General features: G+C 45.3%; 1 protein-coding gene across 1 annotated transcript; it reads right to left on the bottom strand.

Annotated features, from left to right (window-relative positions):
- Positions 1–19,884: 19,884 nt before the first annotated feature.
- On the bottom strand, positions 19,885–20,825 carry LOC121878033 (uncharacterized protein DKFZp434B061-like; the record flags this gene model as incomplete). Its single annotated transcript, XM_042383992.1, has 1 exon — positions 19,885–20,825. A coding segment is annotated over one exon (941 nt), but the record flags the coding sequence as incomplete, so codon positions are not given.
- Positions 20,826–23,635: the final 2,810 nt, after the last annotated feature.

Raw genomic sequence — 23,635 nt, forward strand, 5'->3', positions numbered from 1 at the left:
CGTGTTATAGTGGGTAGGACACGTTATAATTAGGTGGGACACGTGTTATAGTGGGTAGGACACGTGATATGGTGGGTATTACACGTGTTATGAGTGGGTAGGACACGTTAGCAGTGGAGTGGACACGTGTTATAGTGGGTAGGACGTTATAGTGGAGTAGGACACGTGTTAGAGTGGGTAGGACGTGTTATAGTGGGTGGACACGTGGTATGGTGGGGCACGTTATACTGGGTAGGACACGTTATACTGCGTTAGGACACATTGTTATAGTGGGTGGGACACGTGTTGTTATGAGTGGGGTGGGGACGTATTCATAGTGGGTAGGACACGTGTTATGATGGGACGTTATAGTGGGTAGAACACGTGTTATAGAATTAGGACACGTGTTATAGTTTAATAGTGGGACGTTATACTGGGTGCTTTATAGTCGTTAGGACACGTGTTATGATGGGTGTGCACGTGTTGTATGAGTGGTAGTACGTGTTATAGTGGGTAGGACACGTGTTATAGTGGGTATGCTACGTGTTATAGTGGGTATTACACGTGTTATGAGTGGGTAGAGACACGTGTTATAGTGGGTGGGACACGTGTTTATAGTGGAATGAGACACGTGTTATGATGGGTAGGTTACGTGTTATAGTGGAGTGGGACACGTGTTATAGTGGGTGGGACACGTTATAGTGGGTGGGACACGTGTTATAGTGGGTGGGACACGTGTTATAGTGGGTAGGACCGTGTTATGGTGGACTCGTGTTATAGTGGGTAGGACACGTGTTATGGGGTGGGACACGTGTTATGGTGGAGTAGGACTTTGTCTTATAGTGGGTAGGACACGTGTTACTGTGGTGGTGGGACACGTGTTGAGTGGGTAGGACTCGTGTGTTATAGTGGGTAGGACATGTTATAGAGGTAGGACGTGTTATAGTGGTAGGACCGTGTTATAGTGGGTAGGACGTGTTATAGTCGGGACTACGTGTTATAGTGGGTTTGGACACGTGTTATAGTGGAGTGATACACGTGTTATAGTGGGTACACGTGTTATGAGTGCGTTAATTACACGTGTTATGATGGGTGATACACGTGTTATAGTGGGTAGGACACGTGTTATGAGTGGGTAGGACACGTGTATAGTGGAGTAGGACACGTGTTATAGTGCGTTAGGACCGTGTTATAGTGGGTAGGACACGTTATAGTGGATGGGACACGTGTTATGGAAGTGAACGTACGTGTTATAGTGGGTAATACGTGTTACTATTGATGTTATAGTGGGTGGGACGTGGTATGAGTGGAGTGAAATTACACGTGTTGTTATAGTGGGTGGGCCGTGTTATAGTGGTGGGACACGTTATAGTGGGTGGGGCGTGGTACTATAGTGGGTGGGACACGTGGTATAGTGGGTAGTACGTGTTATATGAGTGGGAGGACACGTTATAGTGGGTGGGACACGTGTTGTTATAGTGGGTAGGACGTACGTTATAGTGGGTAGGACACGTGTTAGAGTGGGTGGGACACGTGTTATAATTAAGTGGGGTTACGTGTTATGAGTGGGTGGGTTTTACGTGTTATGAAGGTGGGACACGTTATGAATAGGTGGGACACGTGTTATAGAGACAGGACGCACGTGTTATAGTGGGTAGGACGCGTGTTGCGGTAGATTAGGACGCGTGTTAGGTGTGTAGGACACGTGTTATAGTGGGTGGGACACGTGTTATAGGGTAGGACACGTGTTATAGTTGGTGGAACGTTATACTGGGTAGGACACGTGTTATAGTGCGTTGGGACGCGTGTTATAGTGGTGGGACACGTGTTATAGTGGAGTAGTACGTGTTATAGTGGGTGGTACGTTATAGTGGGTGGGACGTGTTATAATTAAAGTGTATAATTAGATGAGACACGTGTTATAGTGGGTAGGACGTGTTATAGTGGTAGGACGTGTTATAGTCGTTGGGACACGTTATAGTGGGACGTGTTATAGTGGGTGGGACAGTATAGTGGGTAGTACCGTGTTATAGTGGGTAGAGCACGTGTGTTATAGTGGGTAGGACTCGTGTTATAGTGGGTAGGACACGTGTTAGGGGTAGGACACGTGTTATAAGTGGAGTGAAGACACGTGTGTTATAGTGGGTTGGACAGGTGTTATAATTGGGTAGTACGTGTTATAAGTGGGTACGTGTTATAGAGGGTAGGACACGTGTTATAGTGGGTTGGACACGTGTTATAGTGGTTGGACACGTGTTATAGTGGGTTGGACGTGTTGTAGTGGGTGGACGTGTTATGATTAGGTGTACATGTGTTATAGTGCGTTAGGACCGTGTTATGGTGGGTAGGACTCGTGTTATAGTGGGTTGGACACGTGTTATAGTGGGTACACGTGTTATAGAGGGTAGGACACGTGTTATAGTGGGTAGGACCGTGTTATGAATTGGGTAGGACACGTGTTATGGTGGTAGGACACGTGTTATAGTGGGTAGGACGTGTTGTAATTCAGGTAGGACACGTGTTATAATTGGGTAGGACACATGTTATAGTGGGTAGGACACGTGTTATAGTCGTTAGGACACGTGTTATGATGGGTAGGACACGTGTTAGAGATTGTTAGAGACACGTGTTATAGAGGTGGGACGTGTTATGGTGGGTACACGTGTTATGAAGGTGGGTTTACGTGTTATAGTGGGTAGGACACGTGTTATAGTGGGTGGGACGTGTTAGAGGAGTAGGACACGTGTTATAGTGGGTGGGACATTGTTATGAGTGGAGTGTGCGATGTTATATTGGTGTTACCGTGTTATAGTGGGTGGACACGTGTTATAGTGGGTAGTACACTTGTTATAAGTGGGTGGGGACACGTGCTGCAATTGAAATTGGGACACGTGTTATGGTGGGTAGGACACGTGTTATGGTGGGTAGGACACGTGTTATGATTAGATGGGACACGTGTTATAGTGGGTAGGACACGTGTTATAGTGGGTAGGACATGCGTTATAGTGGGTGGGACACGTGTTATAGTCGTTGGGACGCACGTTATCGTGGTATTACACGTGTTATAGTGGGTAGGACACGATGGTATAGTGGGTAGGACTCGTGTTATGATTGGGTAGGACACGTGTTATAGAGGGTGGGACACGTGTTATAGTGGAGTGGGACATGCGTGTTATAGTCAGGTAGGACACGTGTTATAGTGGGTAGGACACGTGTTATAGTGGAGTTGGACACGTGTTATAGTGCGTTAATTACACGTGTTATGGTGGGTACGTGTTATAGTGGGTGGTACGTGTTACAATTAGAATTGGGACGTGTTGTTATATTGGGTGGGACGTGTTGTAGTGGTTAGGACTTCGTGGTGGTATGAGTGGGTTGGGACACGTGTTATGGTGGAGTAGGACACGTGTTATAGTGGGTAGGACACGTTACAGTGGGCAGGACATGTGCAGTGGGTGGGACACGTGTTATGGTGGGTGATACACGTGTTATAGTGGGTAGTACGTGTTATAGTGGGTGGGACGTGTTGTTATGGTGGTTGGACACGTGGTATGTTAGGTATTACGTGTTGGTGTTAGGACACGTGTTAGTGGAGTAGGACGTTATGATGGGGTGGACACGTGTTATAATTAGGTAGGACACGTGGTATGATGGTGTACGTGTTATAATTGGGTGGTACGTGTTATAGTGGGTGGGGACATATTTATGGTGGGTGGGACACGTGTTATAGTGGGTAGGACACGTGTTATAGTGGGTAGGACACGTGTTGCATAGTGGGTAGGACACGTGTTATAATTAGGTGCAGGACACATTATAGTGGGTAGGACACGTGTTATAGTGGGTAGGACACGTGTTATAGTGGAAGTAGGCGTTATAGTTGGTGGTACACGTGTTATAGTGTGTAGGACCGCGATGTTATAGTGGAAGTAGGACTCGTGTATAGTGGGTGGGATGCGTGTTATAGAGGGTAGGACGTTTTATAGTGGGTAGGACGTGTTATAGTGGGTGGGACATGTGTTATATTGGGTAGGACACGTGTTATGATGGGTTGGACGTGTTATAGAGTGGGTGGTACACGTGTTATAATTGGGTACACGTGTTATAAGAGGTAGGACACGTGTTATAGTGGAGTTGGACACGTGTTTATAGTGGGTTGGACACGTGTTAGTGGGTTGAACGTGTTATAGTAGATTAATACGTGTTATAGTGGGTGGACACGTGTTATAATTGGGTAGGACGTGTTATAGTGGGTAGGTTACGTGTTATAGTGGGTAGTACACGTGTTATAGTGGGTAGTACACGTGTTATAGTGGAGTAGAGACACGTGGTATAGTCGTTAATTACACATTGTAGTGGGTGGGACACGTGTTATAGTGGGTAGGACACGTCATAGTGGAGTGGGACGTGTTATAGTGGGTGGGACACGTGGTATAGTGGTAATACACGTGTTATAGTGGGTAGGACACGTTGAGTGGGCAGGACGTGTTATGGTGGGTGGGACACGTTATGGTGGGTGGACACGTGTTAGGTGGGTGGGACGTGTTATAGTGGGTAGGACGTGTTATAGTGGGTAGAAGGACACGTGTTATAGTGGGTAGGACACGTTATAGTGGGTAGGACACGTGTTATAGTCGTTGGAACACGTTATGATTGGGTAGTACACGTGTTATAGTGGAGTGAGACGTGTTATAGTGGGTGGGACTCGTGTTAGTGGGTAGGACACGTGTTATAGGGTAGGACGTGTTGGAGTGGGTAGAGACGCGTCGTGTTGTTATAGTGGGTTGGACAGGTGTTATGGTTGGTAGTACCGTTGTTATAGTGGAATTTTGCGTGTTATAGAGGGTAGGACACGTCGTTATAGTGGGTTGGACCCGTGTTATAGTGGGTTGGACACGTGTTACTTAGCTGGGTTGGGCACGTGTTATAGTGCCGTTGGGACACGTGTTATATGATCGTTATTACTGCGTGTTATAATTAAGGTGAGACAAATGTTATAATTAGGTAGGACTACGTGTTATAGTGGGTTGGACACGTGTTATAGTGGGTACGTGTTATAGAGGGTAGGACACGTGTTATAGTGGGTAGGACACATGTTGGGAGTTAGATAGGACACGTGTTATGGTGCGTTAGGGGTTGTCGTATGGTGGAGGTGGGACCGTGTTATGGTGGGTAGGACACGTGTTATAGTGGAGTAGAGACGTGTTATGGTGGGTGGGACACGTGTTATAGTGGGTAGGACACGTGTTATGATGGGTAGGACCATGTTATAGTGATAGGACACGTGGTGTTAGAGACCAGGACTACGTGTTATGGGGTAGGACGTGGTGGGACGTTATGGTGGGACACGTGTTATAGAGATGGACGTGTTATGAGTGGGCCGTGTTATAGTGGAGTACGTGTTATGATGGGTGCCGTGTTGTTATGGGACCCGTGTTATAGTGGGTGGTATAGTGGGGTGGGTTGTGTTGTAATTGGTGGGACACGTGTTATGGTGGGTGGGACGTGTTAGCAGTGGGTGGGACACGTGTTTATAGTGGAGTAGGACACATTTTGTAATTGGTTGGGACATTATAGTGGGTGGGCACGTGTTGCAGTGGGTGAGACGTTATCGTGGGTGGCAGTACACGTGTTATAGTGGGTGGGACACGTTATAGTGGGGTAGGACTCGTGTTATAGTGGGTAGGACACGTGTTATAGAGGTAGGACACGTGTTATAGTGGGTGGGACACGTGTTGTTATAATTGGGTAGGACACGTGTTATAGTGGAGTAGGACACGTGTTATAGTGGGTTTGGACACGTGTTATAGTGGGTATTACACGTGTTATAGTGGGTACACGTGTTATAGTGGGTAGTACGTGTTATAGTGGATGGCCACGTGTTATAGTCGAATTAGGACATGGTATAATTGGGTGAGGACGTACGTGGTATGATGGGTAGGACACGATAATTTAATAGTGGGTGGGACACGTGTTATAGTGGAAGTAGGACACGTTTATAATTGGGTAGGACGCACGTGTTATAGTGGGTAGGACGTGTTATAGTGGAATACACGTGGTATAGTGGGTAGTACGTGTTCTTATGATAATTGGACACGTGTTATAGTGGGTAGGACACATGGGTATAATTGGGTGGTATCGTGTTATAGTGGGTGGGGACACGATGAACATAGTGGGACACGTTATAATTGGGTGGGACGTGTTGCGTGGGTAGGACGTGGTATAGTGGGTAGTACACGTGTTATAGTGGAATTAGTACGTGTTATAGTGGGTAGGACGTGTTATAGTGGATGGACGTTATATTGGGTGGGACGTGTTTAAGTGAATTAGGACACGTGTTATAGTGGGTAGGACACGTGTTATAGTGGGTGGGATTTTGTGTTATAGTGGGTAGGACACGTTATGAGTGGAGTGGGACACGTGTTATAGTGGGTAGGACACATGTTTTATGATGGGTGGACACGTTATAGTTGGTAGTACACGTGGTATAGTGTGTAGGACACGTGTTATAGTGGAGTAAGGACTCGTGTTATAGTGGGTGGGACACGTGTTATGGGGTGGGACGTTTATAGTGGGTAGGACACGTGTTATAGGTGGGTAGGACATGTGTTATAATGGGTGGACGTGTTATAGTGGGTTGGACACGTGTTATAGTGGGTAGTACACGTGTTATGAGTGGGTACGTGTTATAGAGGTAGGACACGTGTTATAGTGGGTTGGACACGTGTTATAGTGGGTTGGACATGTAATCGATTAATACGTGTTATGATGGGTGGGACACATGTTATAGTGGGTGGGACACGTGTTATGGTGAGTGGGACACGTGTTATAGTGGGTTGGACACGTGTTATAAGTGGGTACGTGTTATAGAATTGGGACACGTGTTATGAGTGGGTAGGACACGTGTTATGGTGGGTAGGACACGTGTTATGGTGGGTAGGACACGTGTTATAGTGAATGGGACACGTGTTATGGTGGGTAGGACATGGTATGGTGCGACAGGACGTCGCATGGTGGGTGGGACACGTGTTATAGTGGGTAGGACACGTGTTATAGTGGAGTAGGACACGTGTTATAGTGGGTAGGACACGTGTTATAGTGGGTTACGTGTTAGAGGGTTAGGACCGTGTTATAAATTGGGACACGTGTTATAGTGGGTACACGTGTTATAGAATGAGACACGTGTTATAGTGGTGGGACACGTGTTGTTATAGTGGATTTAGGACACGTGTTATAGAGGTAGGACACGTGTTGCAGGTGGGTGGGACACGTGTTGTTATAGTGGATGGGACACGTGTACGGGGTGGGACTCGTGTTATAGAGGGTAGGACACGTGGTGAGGTGGGACACGTGTTATAGTGGGTGGGACACGTGTTATAGTGGGTACACGTGTTGGAGTGGAGTAGGACACGTGTTATAGTGGGTGGGACACGTGTTATAGAGTGGGACGTGTTATAGAGATTGGGACACGTGTTATGGTGGGTGGGGACGCGTGTTATAGTGGGTTGGGACACGTATTATGAGTGGGTGGGACACGTGTTATAGAGGTAGGACACGTGTTATAGAGATTACGTGTTGGTGGACGTGTATAGTGGGTAGGACACGTGTTATAGATTGGAGTGAGACACGTGTTATGAATTGGGTACACGTGTTATAGTGGGTAGGACACGTGTTATAGTTGGTAGGACACGTGTGTTATAGTGGGTAGGACACGTGTTATAGAAGGAGTAGGACACGTGTTAGAGGACATGTTATGAGGAGTGGGACACGTGTTATAGTGGGTTGGACGTGTTATATGAGTGGTACACGTGTTATAGAGTGTAGGACACGTGTTATAGTGGGTTGGACACGTGTTATGGTGGTTGGGACACGTGTTATAGAGGGTAGGACACGTGTTTATAGGGGTAGGATGTGTTATAGGGTGGGACACGTGTTGGAATTGGACACGTGTTATAGAAAGTGGACACGTGTTATAGAGGAGTAGGATGTGTGTTATAGAGGTAGGACACGTGTTAGAGGGTGGGACACGTGTTATGGAGGTGAGGACACACGTGTCATAGTGGGTTGGACGTGTTATAGGTGGAGCCACACGTGTTTTGGGGTAGGACACACGTGTTATGGTGGGTGGATATTTATAGTGGGTTGGACACGTGTTAGAGAATTACCCGTGTTATAGTGGGTTGGACGTGTTATAGTGGAGTTGGACACGTGTTATAGAGGGTGGGACACGTGTTATAATTAGGTGTTGGACACGTGTTATAGTGGGTAGGACACGTGTTATAGTGGAGTAGGACGTGTTATAGTGGGTAGGACACGTGTTATAGAGGTAGGACACGTGTTATAGTGGGTTGGACGTGTTATAGTGGGTTGGACACGTGCTATAGTGGGCGGACACATGTTATAGTGGGTAGAGACACGTGTTATAGGGGTAGGACACGTGTTATAGAGTGGGACACGTGTTATAGTGGGTTGGACACGTGTTATAGTGGGTTGGACACGTGTTATAGTTGGTTGGACGTGTTATAGTGGAGTGGGACACGTGTTATAGTGGGTTGGACGTGTTATAGGAGAGATGGGACACGTGTTATAGGGTAGGACACGTGTTATAGTGGTAATTACACGTGTTATGAGGGTAGGACACGTGTTATAGAGATGCAGGACACGTGTTATAGTGGGTAGGACGTGTTATAGTGGAGTAGGACTCGTGTTGTTATAGTGGGTGGTACGTGTTATAGAGGTAGGACACGTGTTATAGTGGTGGGACACGTGTTATAGAGGTGGGACACGTGTTATAGTGGGTAGTACACGTGTTATAGAGAATTGGGACACGTGTTATGAGAGAATTTAGGACACGTGTTATAGTCGTTAGGACACGTGTTATAGTGGGTAGTAGTATATCTTTTCTTATAGTGGCATAATACGATATAACACAGTACCATCGTCCAATTTGCTCTGGACTGTAGGCAATTTGTTGACATAGGCTGTACATGGTAAGTTGTTTGTAACTTGTCACTTGAACAGGGGTAATTTGGGGGTGTGGCACATGGCAGCGTGACCCCAGCGTGTTGTGGGGCACCACGCACCCAGCTGGACCACTGCCAGGCTCCAACACCCCCTCCCCACCACCGTCAGTTGTTATCTCGTGTACGTCACCCACCACCGGTGTACTGCACAGCTCTGCTACACCATCTACACAATACACCCTCTTGTCTCACGTGCGTTTGTATAATATGATGGTAACCATTAGGTTTCATAAAAGCGACTGACCACTGGCTGTTGTAATCAGTTCATCTCACGTCAGGTCGGGTACCAAGTTTCCTGGAGCAGAATCTTTACTTTATTGATTTCAGGAATAAATATCAACTGCTTCATTAAAAAAATATTAGCTTATCTAATATATAACGGATATACTCTAAAAATAAATAATACTCGGACTAAAAGAAAAAATTACTCACTGAACTCAAGAAAAAAAATAATGCGAAAGAGGAAAAAAACATAACCCAGCCTTAAATAAGTCTCTTAAACGTGTCTGTACCCGTTTGTGTAATGATCTACACTGTATATGGACCCCTTGATCCTCATCCTCCTTCAAAAGAAACGTCTAGTGAAAGCTCTGCCTCATTAACGCACGGATGTTGATATCGTCCTTGCAATCAGCTGCTAAGCAATGTTTACAAATAGTCGGCGAGACTTGGGACTCATCTGGGCTAATGTGATTCCCGAGGAAAATAAAACGATTTTGAGTAGCGGCGTGTATAGTGTGGCCTTAAGCGCACCCTGGTTCCTGCCTTGTTGTCTAAACTGTATGTGTGTGTTCTCGCTAAAGCTACGTGACCCTGCTACAGGGACGTGACCTCCTTTGCATGTGTTTCTGTGAATGTACAGTATGCATGTTTGTGTCTATAATTGTGTGTATCTGTGTGTTTGTGAAAAAGAGAACAGACAAGTTGGTATGTGACGGGAGTAAGAACTGAGTGAGTGAGTGACCGGTGCACGGTGGTGCCCTGGTGGTGGGCGGAAGTGGTCATGGACGACAACGTGGTACAGGTACACAGTTGCCCCGTCAGTTCGTCTGTGTTGCTTCCTCCTCTATCGTCCGTCTCACCTGGGAGTTTTGCCACTACTCGGTACTCGAGGTGTGTTATATTGCATAACTTGCCCGCTTATAGTGGCGAAGTAGTGTGACTTGTTATTACGTATCAGTGGTGTTTGTGGGTATGTACTTGCATGTTTGTCGTGTTGTGTAGGTGATTATTTGTATATTGAGTTTGTAATCACATGGGTGGGCGTGGTGACAACACATAGGCGGAGCCTGGGTGAGGCGTGGTGAGAGCACACAGGGGCGGCGCCTGGGCTGGGTGTGGACACATACACACAACAGAAGGAGTCTCACGGACGTCCACCAACACGAGTGGCGGACTGGTGGCGTGGTGTGTGCAAAGAGTCCTCGCTGTGTCAGTGTGTATCCGACAGCGGCCGACACCCTCCTCTCCCACTTACTCCCTGTCCTCGTTCTTCAGGACATTGTAGACAATGAGCCCTTACTGTGTTATTTTAGAAATGAATACAGGTTCACGTTTTGTCCCAAAGTTTAGGATCACAGCAATATTTTCAAACTTGGAGATTGTGCCGCGAAACTGACATACAGTGATTGAAGATCTTATTGAACGTTGGCCCTTTATATGCCTGTTTCGGATTTCTCCTTGGACGGATCATCATGGGAGGAGCGAAGGTGAGAAAATTACCATGGATAAAAGTATGGAGTGTTAGGGTGATAATTAACTCGTATCTGAATTGAAAGTGTGAATATTAATGTCACCGGACCTTGAACATTATTTCAAAGACCCGTCATCTCTTCGGCAGTAGTCAAGGTCTTAATCAAGATATTATTGAGTAATGTAACACCTGCTAGCTCAGGTTTACCTTGGGCAGGATAATGTCATGGTCCATTTTAGTTCAACTTGGATTGACTTAAGGGGTTGTGGTGTGTGGTAGGAACGTGACATAGGTGTTGGGTGTACTGTAGGTTGTGTCTGATGCATGGTGCTTTATCATGAGGTGAGCGTGGCACAGGTGGTTGGTGCAGGTCGTGAGGTGTTGCCGGCCTATCTGTCTGTCTGCCGGTGCTTTGTCACAGGGTGAGCGGTAGAGAGCATGACACAGGGGTAGGGGGGGTGGGGGGTCAGTGCTGGCTGTGTTACTGTCTAGTGTGCCTCAGTGTGTGTTTGTAAGTGTGGCTATATGTCCTTATATTTACATAACCTAGAGACAGTCACAGCCACACACGGTGCAAGTCCAAGTTGAATGAACTTTCCGTGCAGTACCTTTACCTTCCCTCCACATTTAAGAGAGTTATTGGGCCATGAGATCATTTTCCCAAGCCGGAACTACAGGAATTGGTGACGTGTTGTGTGTGGTGGTGTGTTTAGTTGTATCGTCTTTATGTTGAACGGATTGTAACCAAAACTTCCTCTTCCTCAGTTGTGGACGCTGGACAGGACCAATAAGTGCTGGACAGCTCGTGGTAATATATTGGTATTTGTTTTCATGATCTGGGGAAAAAAGTAGTGTGGTGATGTGTCCACCAAGATGGTATTAGGTTAGTGGCACATAACACTTCACTAGCAGGCCGACGTAACTGTGTTTTAGGTGATTTTTTGTTTCGGATACGGATGTGTGTTAACCAGGAAAGTGTACAAGTGTGTAGTAATCTGAACTACTGTGAAGGTACACTTGTAATATCCTCCAGGCAGTGGTGATTACTGTGGGCCAGACTAACGCGTGTGGGGTGGAAGAGGATGTGAGTTGTGTAGTGTAGCGCGTATTATTTATTGGCGGGTGGTGGGCGGATGACCTGCCGAGGAGGAGCGAGATGGATTGGGAGGAGGTGGTTGGGGTTGAGACGAGGAGGGTGGAGGGGTTTGAGGATGTCTGCTATTGTTCCTCCTACACAACATTACAATTCGCCTCTACTTAATTTCTTTGTTCACCTCACTGCTACACATTCTCCTGGCAGAACTAGTCTTCCTTGACAGCCTTGTGTTGTGAGCAACCAAGGGTGTCGTGTTTACCTCAGACAGTCGGCGTTTCTCAGTACTTGACACCGTTTGATATTGAATTTTCCCAATTAAAACACCCCAAGCGCTTTGATTATACTCACTGTTTGTTATACGTTATCTTTAGCAATCGAATGAGCTGTTAAGATCAACACCCGCGCTGTGAAGCTTGTCTAATAAAGCTCATTTGAGTACCTTACCATCAGTTCTGTTTTTCAAGGTCAGTTTTGTGTATGTGTGTCTCATATTCCTCATCTACTAACATGTCTCAATTGATGTACCACCAATATGGGGATTTAATTGCGATACCGTGTGTATTTAGTTCGTTGACCAGTGGCTTCATTTCAGACGGCAGGTGTGGAAAGTGGTTTCTCCCGGTATTGGGTTACTGTGTGCAAGGTATATCTTTATGCCTTGACTGTGTGAAGGACGAATCGTGGCGTGGATATAACGTGCCTCGTGCGGGTGTACCGACACCTGCGTTAAATTAGCCTCGTAATGCCGAAGTGGTCGATTAACAGTTAAAAATCATTCACTTTTGATAAGTGTGCATAATGAGGATGTACAGAGATGGTAGACACTTATGGTGGGCAATAATAATGGAAGTACAGGTAGACTGATGAGGTAGGAGGGCGGCACCTGACTCGCCTCTATGGTAATAATTTCACCACCTAATCTTTAATACCTCTTTGGCTGTATAAGGTAAACACACCACCTTAGTGAAGAACCAATTTACGTAAGGTGTATTAGGTGGTGGTGACGGTGTGGCTTTTGGGCGTTGTTGCCATCACCAGACCTGGCCCAGGAATAGCACAAGGAGGTGCTGGGGGGGGTTCTGTGTTCTTTGTCTGGTGAACTCAGGTGTTCGGTATTAGTGAAGAACAAATGCAACATCCACCACCTGGAAGTAAAGTTAACAGGAATCAGTGGATGTATCTTTGTTGTTTGTGGTACGGATTGGTCAGACAAGAACAATCGAGACGCCATTGATAGTCTTCATTCATTTTGGAGTGTGTGTTTGTTGTTGTTGCAAGGCATGTTATAGTAATCGGTATTTATGATGGGGTATTTGACTACTAATATGATGTATTGAGGCTCCCTCTGTCAACAAGCCGCTGTTGACACTGCCTGTAGTGGTGCTGGCCTTTCCTCCTTCCTGGCGGGTCAAGACTACTTGGAGTTCAGGGCATTGGCTGTTGAAATGTTTTTTAGTTTTATCCGACGCCCATGAATTCAGGGGTCTAGTTTCGCCCATGTGTGTGTGGGCTGACCCATCGCTCGGGTTATTAACGAACCCAGGACATGATCAGGTGTATCATAAAAACAAGGTTAATCATGATTGTTGCTCGTCTGTGCCTTTATGTTGTGAATGATTAATGTAGTGTCGTCATCTGCACTTCTTGCTTTCTAACCTTCAACCTGTCCTGTCGATTTAAATATTAATTAATTTGAATATATACCGAAATTGCAAAATGATGAGACGTGTGCCAAAGTCATTAGGGATTTTGAATACAGGAACTTGTCGCCTCATCACGACTTTGTTTCATGGTGGATTGTACAGTGGAGCTCTTTATGTAACTTCCTTTGTTATCGACGTGTCTATTTTAGGTTTTATGTGAAGGTGTGGGCGGGTATTGCAGTCTGATGTGATGGTGGTGAGAACTGGGGACACACAATCCCATCACTCTCACCGCCTCCTGTTGATGATGTCACGGTTGTTGATGGTGAATGTGGATGCCTAATTTAGTTGATGGAGATGATGGTGAAATGTGTTAATATTGATTGATGTTTAAAGCACTATCGGTTTTTCTTCTGTTGGGTGGAGACAGGTGAGGTGAGGAGGGTGTAGTGAAGAGTGGGGAGGCGTTCTAATGCAGTGGAGTTAGTGTTGCGTCTATCATCCAGTTGTTGTCACGACCTCCGTTCTTGCCCAATACATCCTGTGTGTGTTTCACTTTGATTGCATTTCTTACTTACAATATACCAGGAGGGATGAATAATGTGTTTGGAGATACTTCCTCGGTCATTAAACTCTTTCTGTATATACCAAATATCTTGTGTGTGGTGTTGACTCGAAGATTTTTATGATTAATGTATAACTTATTGTTTAGCTGGTGGTGATGATAAGATGAAATGATGTTATGTCGTGAATTATGTAAGTTACAGTACTTTTTTGACATTTGTCAAAGTTGAATGTTTGAGTTAAATTTATTATTCTTTATTTTAGGTTTTTTTGGTATACTTTTCTGTATGTTGGCTGTGTTTCCTACCTTTGGTGTAGTAATACACACACACACACACATGCTTCCTACGCTCCTACTTTTGTGGACCATTGCTGCGAATAGTAGGATTTCAACATACTGTTTTATAGTTTTAATGATAATTTAAATATTTATCAAATGAACAGCTACGGCGATAAAATGATGACCAACTCTTTAAATACTGTTGGTTAAATCCTCTCAGGTCTTTGTGGACTTCATGCTATAAATCGAACTTTATGCTTCTAAAACAGTCACTGTACCCATGTGAGATATACAGTACAGTTACTCCCAGTGTATCTTAAAAGGTGTGGAACTGTGTCCTGAGAGGGTGGCCTGGAAGGGCGCTCTGGTAATTATCTTTGTGGGTTGGTCGGGGTCATTTTGATCACGGGTAGTACCAACGCCACCTCATATTATTATGGTCTGTAGCACATACCTGTACTGTTTACTTCTGGCCATTACCTGCACCGTTAAACTCTGTGGCCACTACCTGCTGCTCATTGTCTGTGGCCACTACCTGCACTGTCATGTCTTGTGGTCTACCTGCACTGCTCATGTCTGGCTTACTACCTGCACTGCTCATGTTTGTTGACCACTACCTGCAGCTGCTCATGTCTGTGGCCACTACCTGCACTGCATATGTGCCCTGCCTGCACTTCATGTATCTGCTCTGTCTGTGCACTGCTGCTCATGTCTGTACCCACTACCTGCTGCTCATGTCTGTGACCACTGCACTGTCATGTCTGTAGCACTGCTGCTCATGTCTGTGTCCACTGCTCATGTCTGTGGCCCTACTTATCACATTTTCTACTGCCATGTCTGTGTACCACTTTCTCCTATCTGCATTTCTGCCATATGTCTGCCTTTTCACCACTACTCATGTCTGTCACCTTTCGCCTGTACCCCACTACCTGCACTGCCTGCATGCATTTCTACCTGCTCATGTCTGCCTGCTCTTTCATATCTGTAGCCCCTTACTCTTAGTTCACACCTGCTCACTGTTTCTGCTCATGTCTGTGGCCACTACCTGCACTGCTCATGTCTGTGCCTTTTCTCTATGCTCATGTCTGTGGCCACTACCTGCACTGCTCATGTCTGTGCCACTACCTGCACTGCTCATTCTGCATTACCACTCAACTGCTCTGCATCCTGTGGCTCACTACCTGCACCGCTCATATCTGTGCTACCACCCATACCTGCCTGGCCTGTGCCATTTCACTTCCGCACTGCCTGCATGTCAGTGGCCACCACCTGCACTGTCGGCGTTCAGACCACCACCTGCACTGCTCATGTCTTCAGGCCACTACCTGCACTGCCTGCGTCTGTGGCCACCACCTGCACTGCCATCTGGTGGCCGCCACCTGCACTGCTTCATGTCTGTGGCCACCACCTGCACTGGCTCATGTCTGTGGCCACTACCTGCATCACTGCGTATGGCCACCACCTGCTCATGCACAGGCCACTACCTGCATTATTCGCTCTCTGTACAATATTTGTGCCAGGCCAACAGTTAATCTTTCAAACCGAGTGGTACTGACTATTGGTCTATGTATGTGGTCAGTACTGCGCGTGGCCATAACAATTCACGTGTGTGGCCATTAACCGAATTTTCATCTGGAGGCAGTAGTTCTGTTGTTTCAGCTGTGTGGCCACGAGCTACTGTTTCCATGTGTTGGCCACTTAATCATTTTGCCTCATCACGCAGTTAGTCGTCCAACTCTTCACTGAGTGGCCCTGTAGCGGTGGTTGTCCACTGACCTGTTACACTTGGCTTGCATATCATTTATTGTACACTCCCTGTCCATTCACTTCCTCCTCTCCTTCCCCACTTTCCTTCACTCCCACTCCCCACACTTCGTCTCCATCCCCACACCCCCACTTCATCCCCCCACCCCCCACTCTTTCCCCCACCCATCTCACTTCCCCCACCCCTCTCCAGGTGATATCCTTCCACCTGTGTCTGTCTGTCCACTTGAGAAAAAGGTTGTATCAAGGTCCCTGTGTTGAGAGTAGTGTTGCCGGGGTTGTGTGTCCTGCTCAGTGATGTGGTGGGTGTGTGTTTTATCTGTCTGAGATGTATTGTAAGAACGTCTGTAATTATTTTTCTAATTTATTGTATACAGGTTTGGCTGCCAGAATGAAGTCGTGGTTGACAGTCTTGATCACCTGAAGATTGTCCCCGGACAGCTTATTTTACCAGATAATTGAACACCTAGTGCTGCCCTGGGTGATAGGTTGGTTAAGTTTGGTTAGCACTGGGTTAGTGCTAGGTTAGGCTGTTATAGTCAGATCGTAGCACTTAGTAGTTATGGCTATTTGTAAATAGGTCACTTATTCACTTGAGGACACTGTACAGTAGTCAAAGTTGTTGAAACACAACTGGTTTTTTTTTACTTTATTTGGTGAGTAAAGGAAGTACAAGTTTGTATCAGTGACAGAACTGTAACTGAGTTCTCGTCGGGGGAGAATGAGAGCTCTTAGAATGTCTGTGTCTTCGTTAGGCGGCGCCTCAAGAATCATCAATTTTAGAGGCTGATGAGCTGACCTCTGAGAGGCTTGTCAAGCATGCAATAACCCGTATATGACTGAGGAGGGCAGTGAGTACGTATAATATAAAAATAACTATATAGGTTTTTATTGAAAGTACATTCATAGGGGGCTATATTTGTATTACCTATAATATGACGCTATAACAAGGTTAGTAGCGTTATGTTGCCTGCCCCTCCACCTTCATCCCGCAAGCTCAGATCATCACTACATGAAAGTGGATCGTTTATGACGTCATTAGTATCCAGATTCTTTCTCCTGTGGGATGGTGGGATACACCGGTTATGGCTGTAATGGCGCGGATAATCCTGACACAGGTAGAGCCGCGCACAGAGGCAGGTGTAGAATTTCTGTGTGGAATTATCGAGACCATGCGTTGTTTAAACATGGCAGAGTATACTTTGTGGTTTATTCCTTTAATTATATTTTAAGTTGAATGGGATATAAGTTGTTTTTTGTTATTATTAATATTTTTGGTATGTGTACAGTATCTGTTCAAACGACCGTACGTAACATACAAAGTTGTCATTTCAGAAGAGATGGTATAAAAAATTTATGTGTTTATTATTTCTATACTGTATATTCAGGTGTATATGTACTTAGTTGTTTTATGTCTGCAAATAAAAATAAGATGTCAATTTACGTATTCCTTATACTTTTAAAACTAATATTTTACTTTCTCGATTTTCAAGTAGGTTTTTTAGTGTGTGTGTGTTCGTTAAAAGTTAACGATACAATAATAATTTAAGTGTCACTATTAGAGGAAGCAGGCGATTGTGTGTCCTTGGAAGTATTTGGGGTAAGCAGGATGTGGTTTGGTAACGTCGGGTGGTGATGTTGACAGTCTATACCTGTGGTATGGTCTGCCACGGTCGTAAATAAAATGCACATAATGACAGTGAAGAGTCGTCAACGGGTTAGTTAACTCAGGACTGGTATTGGGGAATAATGGAAGGTTGGGCGATACTGTACTGTGTTGTTTATTAACCCTTCAGTACTAGATGATTTAACCCTTCACTACTAGATGATTTAACCCTTCAGTACTAGATGTTTAACCCTTCACTACTAGATGATTTAACCCTCCAGTACTAGATGATTTAACCCTTCACTACTAGAGATTTAACCCTTCAGTGCTAGATGATTTAACCTCTTCAGTACTAGATGATTTAACCCTTCACTACTAGATGATTTAACCCCTTCACTACTAGATGATTTAACCCTTTTCACTACTAGATGATTTAACCCTTCACTACTAGATGATTTGCCCTTCAGTGCTAGATGATTTAACCCTTCACTACTAGATGATTTAACCCTTCACTACTAGATGATTTAACCTCTTCAGTACTAGATGATTTAACACTACTAGATGATTTAACCCTTCTACTAGATGATTTAACCCTTCAGTGCTAGATGATTTAACCTCTTCAGTACTAGATGATTTAACCCTTCACTACTAGATGATTTAACCCTTCAGTACTAGATGATTTAACCCTTCAGTGCTAGATGATTTAACCTCCACTACTAGATGATTAACCTTCAGTACTAGATGATTTCCCTTCAGTACTAGATGATTTAACCTCTTCAGTACTAGATGATTTAACCCTTCAGTACTAGATGATTTAACCTTCACTACTAGATGATTTAACCTCTTCAGTACTAGATGATTTAACCACCACTACTAGATGATTTAACCCTTCAGTGCTAGATGATTTAACCCCTTCAGTACTAGATGATTTAACCCCTTCAGTGCTAGATGATTTAACCCCTTTAACTACTAGATGATTTAACCCTTCAGTACTAGATGATTTAACCCTTCAGTGCTAGATGATTTAACCTCTTCAGTACTAGATGATTTAACCCTTCAGTACTAGATGATTTAACCCCTTCACTACTAGATGATTTAACCCTTCACTACTAGATGATTTAACCCTTCAGTACTAGATGATTTAACCCTTCACTACTAGATGATTTAACCTCCAGTACTAGGATGATTTAACCCTTCACTACTAGATGATTTAACCTCTTCAGTACTAGATTAAACCCTTCACTACTAGATGATTTAACCCTTCAGTACTAGATGATTAACCCTTCAGTACTAGATGATTTAACCCTTCACTACTAGATGATTTAACCCTTCAGTACTAGATGATTTAACCCTTCAGTACTAGATGATTTAACCCTCAGTGCTAGATGATTTAACCCCTTCATTACTAGATGATTTAACCCCTTCACTACTAGATGATTTAACCCTTCACTACTAGATGATTTAACCCCCACTACTAGATGATTTAACCCCTTCAGTACTAGATGATTTAACCCCTTCAGTGATAGATGATTTAACCCTTCACTACTAGATGATTTAACCCTTCACTAATAGATATTAACCCTTCTACTAGATGATTTAACCCTTTCACTACTAGATGATTTAACCCTTCACTACTAGATGATTTAACCCTCCAGTACTAGATGATTTAACCCTTCACTACTAGATGATTTAACCCTTCACTACTAGATGATTTAACCCCTTCACTACTAGATGATTTAACCCTTCACTTACTAGATGATTTAACCCTTCACTACTAGATGATTATTTATCATATCATTTGTCGTCTTCTCCTCCGTCTACCATTCACTGATATCTCTTATCAAACTACCTCAATTCTTCTATCACACAGAGTTTCACACGTCACCAATGTGCCCTGAGCCCTGTTTGAAGGACATATATGAAACTGTTTAACGTTGTGAGGAGGAATAAAAAACACTCCTGCTGTCGGCTGTTATGGACTAGTTTTTGTGGTAGAGTTTGGTGGTGGTGGACTGGTGGCGTTTATTTGTTATTGTGTAGTAACTGTATCAGGTATTGAGGTAGTGATTAGAGGACAGTGGGAGGTAAATGAAATCTACTGGGGACGCTGCCTTGGCTCTGTGTAGGGACGCTCTGTTTGTAGGGACGCTGCCTTGGCTCTGTGTAGGACGCTGCCTTTGGCTTCTGTGTAGGACGCTGCTCGCTCTGTAGGACGCTGCCTTGGCTCTGTGTAGGGACGCTACCTTGGCTCTGTGTAGGACGCTGCCTGGTTTCTGTGTAGGACGCTGCCTTGGTTCTGTGAAGGACGCTGCCTTGGCTTGTGTAGACGCTGCCTTGGCTCTGTGTAGGGACGCTGCCTTGGCTCTGTGTAGACGCTGCCTTGGCTCTGTGTAGGACGCTGCCTTGGTTTCTTAGGACGCTGCCTTGCTCGTGTAGGGACGCGCCTTGGTTTCAGGGACGCGCCTTGGCTCTGTGAAGGACTGCCTGGTTCTGTGTAGGACGCTGCCTTGGCTTGTAGGACGCTGCCTGCTCTGTGTAGGACGCTGCTTGGCTTCAGTAGGACGCTGCCTTGGCTCTGTGTAGGGACGCTGCCTTGGCTCTGTGTAGGACGCTGCCTTGCTCTGTAGGACGCTGCTTTGGTTCTGTGAAGGACGCTGCCTTGGTCTGTGTAGACGCTGCCTTGCTCTGTGTAGGACGCTGCCTTGGTTTCAGGACGCTGCCTGCTCTGTGTAGGGACGCTGCTCGGTTTGTGTAGGGACGCTGCCTTGCTCTGTGAAGGGACGCTGCCTTGGGTCGTGGGACGCTGCCTTTGGCTCTGTGTAGACGCTGCCTTGGCTCTGTAGGGACGCTGCCTTGGCTTGTGTAGGACGCTGCCTGGTTTCTGTGTAGGACGCTGCCTTGGCTCTGGTAGGGACGCTGCCTTGGCTCTGTGTAGGGACGCTGCCTTGGCTTCTGTGTAGGGACGCGGCTGGGTTCTGTGTAGGGACGCTGCCTTGGCTCTGTGTAGGGACGCTGCCTTGGCTCTGTGTAGGACGCTGCCTTGGCTCTGTGTAGGACGCTGCCTTGGCTCTGTGTAGGACGCTGCCTTGGCTCTGTGTAGGACGCTGCCTTGCTCTGTAGGACGCCTTGGCTCGGTGTGTAGGACGCTGCTTGGCTCTGTGTAGGGACGCTGCCTTGGCTCTGTGTATGTTTGTTTGTCTTGTTTTTATTCGTTTGTTCAGGATTAGACTGAGTAAACAGAGGGTGTGGACGGTGGATGTCACCCACGTGCTGTGCTGTGCAGTTTAAATCATCGTAGGTTACTCAAGGTAGATTAGAAAGGAAAGCTAATGACTGCACGAGGGTGAGAGGACGATGGAGCAAACCACGCGGGATAAGCTACTAATTGATTTTGTCTGGTCAGGTGGTGTCAACTCAAGAGATCATACTACAGGTGAACAAACGATCGTGGGTCTTGTACAGTGTGTGGTTATTAGTCTCACAGATAAGCGTTTTAGTACAGCATAAACGGATTGATATGTGACGCGTTGTGTTTAGTTCGGAGGTGAAGGAGTGATTGTGTGTACTATGTTGAGGATATAGGCAGTGTGTGTGTAGAGTGTGGGAGTGTGGCTTCTCATAGGTCAGAAGTTGGTGTTGTAGATCGCACGGAAACTGTCACTGTGGAAATATCTTGTTACATGGAAGACAAAAGTAGAGAGAATGACTGAGGGATCACGTGGCCAAATGAACTGTGAGAGGAATTGTAAGATGAAACAGGAATTAATATAATGTTCTCCTGCACGTTACCACACCACATTATTCGTTCAGGTCAAATAGTATAGATAAAACCCAGATAAAAGCAATGTGAGGCGTTAGGAATTAATATAATTTAGTAAAGGCAAAAGACATCGAATTGAAACCCCACAAAAAAAGCACGTCTGTATTAAGTAGCCACCAGGTGTAGGGCAGGTGAAGCTACAGATTCTCGGTCGCAAATTGCAGCTTGTTTCATTCTTTGCCTGGTACCGCAGGTGGCGTGCAGGTACATAACCTTGCTGACCTGCTTCTCACCCTCACTTCCACCTCCACCAACGCCCTGACCTACAGTTGCTGCTGTTACTCAGTCTCAGTTGCTGTGTGTGTGTGTGTGTGTGTGTGTGTGTGCGTGCGTGTGTGTGTGTGTGTGTGTGTTTTGAGACTTTGTTTTACTTCCTCAGATGAAAGTGTTACCAACTGGTCGTCCGGACAAATATGGATGCTTGATGAGGTTCAGCTGAGCCAACAGATGCTTGCTTGTGGTAAGGATGACGTCACTTACCTAGAGTGTAGGTGACTTACCTCCGCTGCTGCGCTTCAGGTATTAGAGGTTCTTTTTCTGGCGGGTTTTGTTCTTTAATAACGAAAACTTCTCTATGGTAGGTAGATCACTATTCTCGCGTAATGTAGAAACATATTCGCCTTTGCTTAGAATTCTGATCTCGACCACATAAATCGGCCTTTTTTCGCCATATTATTCGTTTTTTCTGTTAAATAAGACCTTGTACCCTGATAGTAAAGGTTCAATGCTCCATGTTTAGGGACGGCTCTTGGTATAGAGTGAACTTTTCTCCGTTAAATCTTTACTTTTTCCCAAGACATGACCTTATGTTCGTAGTTGATGGAAAACCGATTTCCCTTACTGATGTCCGTAGTTTTATTCTCAAATAGTCTATTTTATGAGGCAGAGAAAGAACTATTCAACTGCCAGTATAGTCCAGTTTACCTGTCAGGTTGAGTTTAATTCCGCTAGACAAGACATTCCTATTGTTGGGTCCAAACCTCAATCCATCCTCCAGCTATGGTACTGTTCACTCAGCAGGAGGGGAACTGACCTCACCGTGTGAAGACAATGAACTCTGACTCATCCCATATTTTGTTCCATTTACATATACGCCGCTTTATATTCTAAGATAAGAAAGTTGTCTTTGAATATTTACGAGGACTTGGATCCTGACTGGCAGATGGTGTTCCACGGTGAGTGTTAGGGGGTGGAGGGCGATTGTCCCGTGTTGGGGTGACTGCATCGGGGGAGAACAAAGACTAGACTCAAGGGCAGGCAGGAGGTGGGAGTGACGGGTCATGAGAGCTGCCGAGGGAGGCATCCGGAAAATTGGGAAAATGTCTACAGTAATTGGAAGATAAAGAGAGTCTTCCTGTAAAAAGAACGTGGACAAGGAGAAGGAAGGGTGAAGGAAGAAATGGAGAAGAGATATAAGGAAGTATAGGTTCAGTGCATCATCAACACCGTCATGTAGTACGCTTGACTTTTTATATCCTGTTCATATATGACAGAATAACCAAATTAACTACAAATTATTTGGTGTCATATAGAAACAGGATTGTACATAAAATACCATTAGAAGAAGAACATTACTTATAGGAGCTGAGGATGTGGAGTGGAATGCCGGCAGAGTACAGTAGAGTGGTAGAAGGTGTTCCTCAACCGTGTGTCCATATTAGCCATAGTGTGACGGTTTGGGCAGGTGACCAGGCACGGTAATGGTAGTGTTGGGTGTAATACGCTCACGTGTCGCTATTGGAGCCGGTCATGCAACAACTACTTCCTATAATTCTAAGCTCACAGTCAAAGCGGAAGCGAGGACCTGCCTCGATTCTCGCAGGTGAAACTATAAGTTTTTTACGCCATTTGTCTCTGTCTACCCAGCAGTAATTGGGACCTGATAATCGATTTGCGGATAGTGTTCCGGAATGGTTAGCCAGTGCAGTTGGCGAGTTGTCCGGGTCTTTGCAGACTATTCTTTGAGATTGGGCCACAGCTTGTTAACTTAGGGGTGGATGTGTTGGCGACAGCTTCTATAACTTAAACAAATTTATGGGGTAACTGAAGAAAGTAATACACAAACAGAAATAGACATTAAACACTTTCATAAACACAAGTTAATATTCGTATGCAGACCTCATTACATTTTCAGTACTTTAATAACCATCAATTTTGTTAGTTTTTGGCT

Source organism: Homarus americanus, unplaced genomic scaffold, assembly GCF_018991925.1.
Source record: "Homarus americanus isolate GMGI-L3 unplaced genomic scaffold, GMGI_Hamer_2.0 scaffold4544, whole genome shotgun sequence".
NCBI classification, from domain to species: Eukaryota; Metazoa; Arthropoda; class Malacostraca; order Decapoda; family Nephropidae; genus Homarus; species Homarus americanus.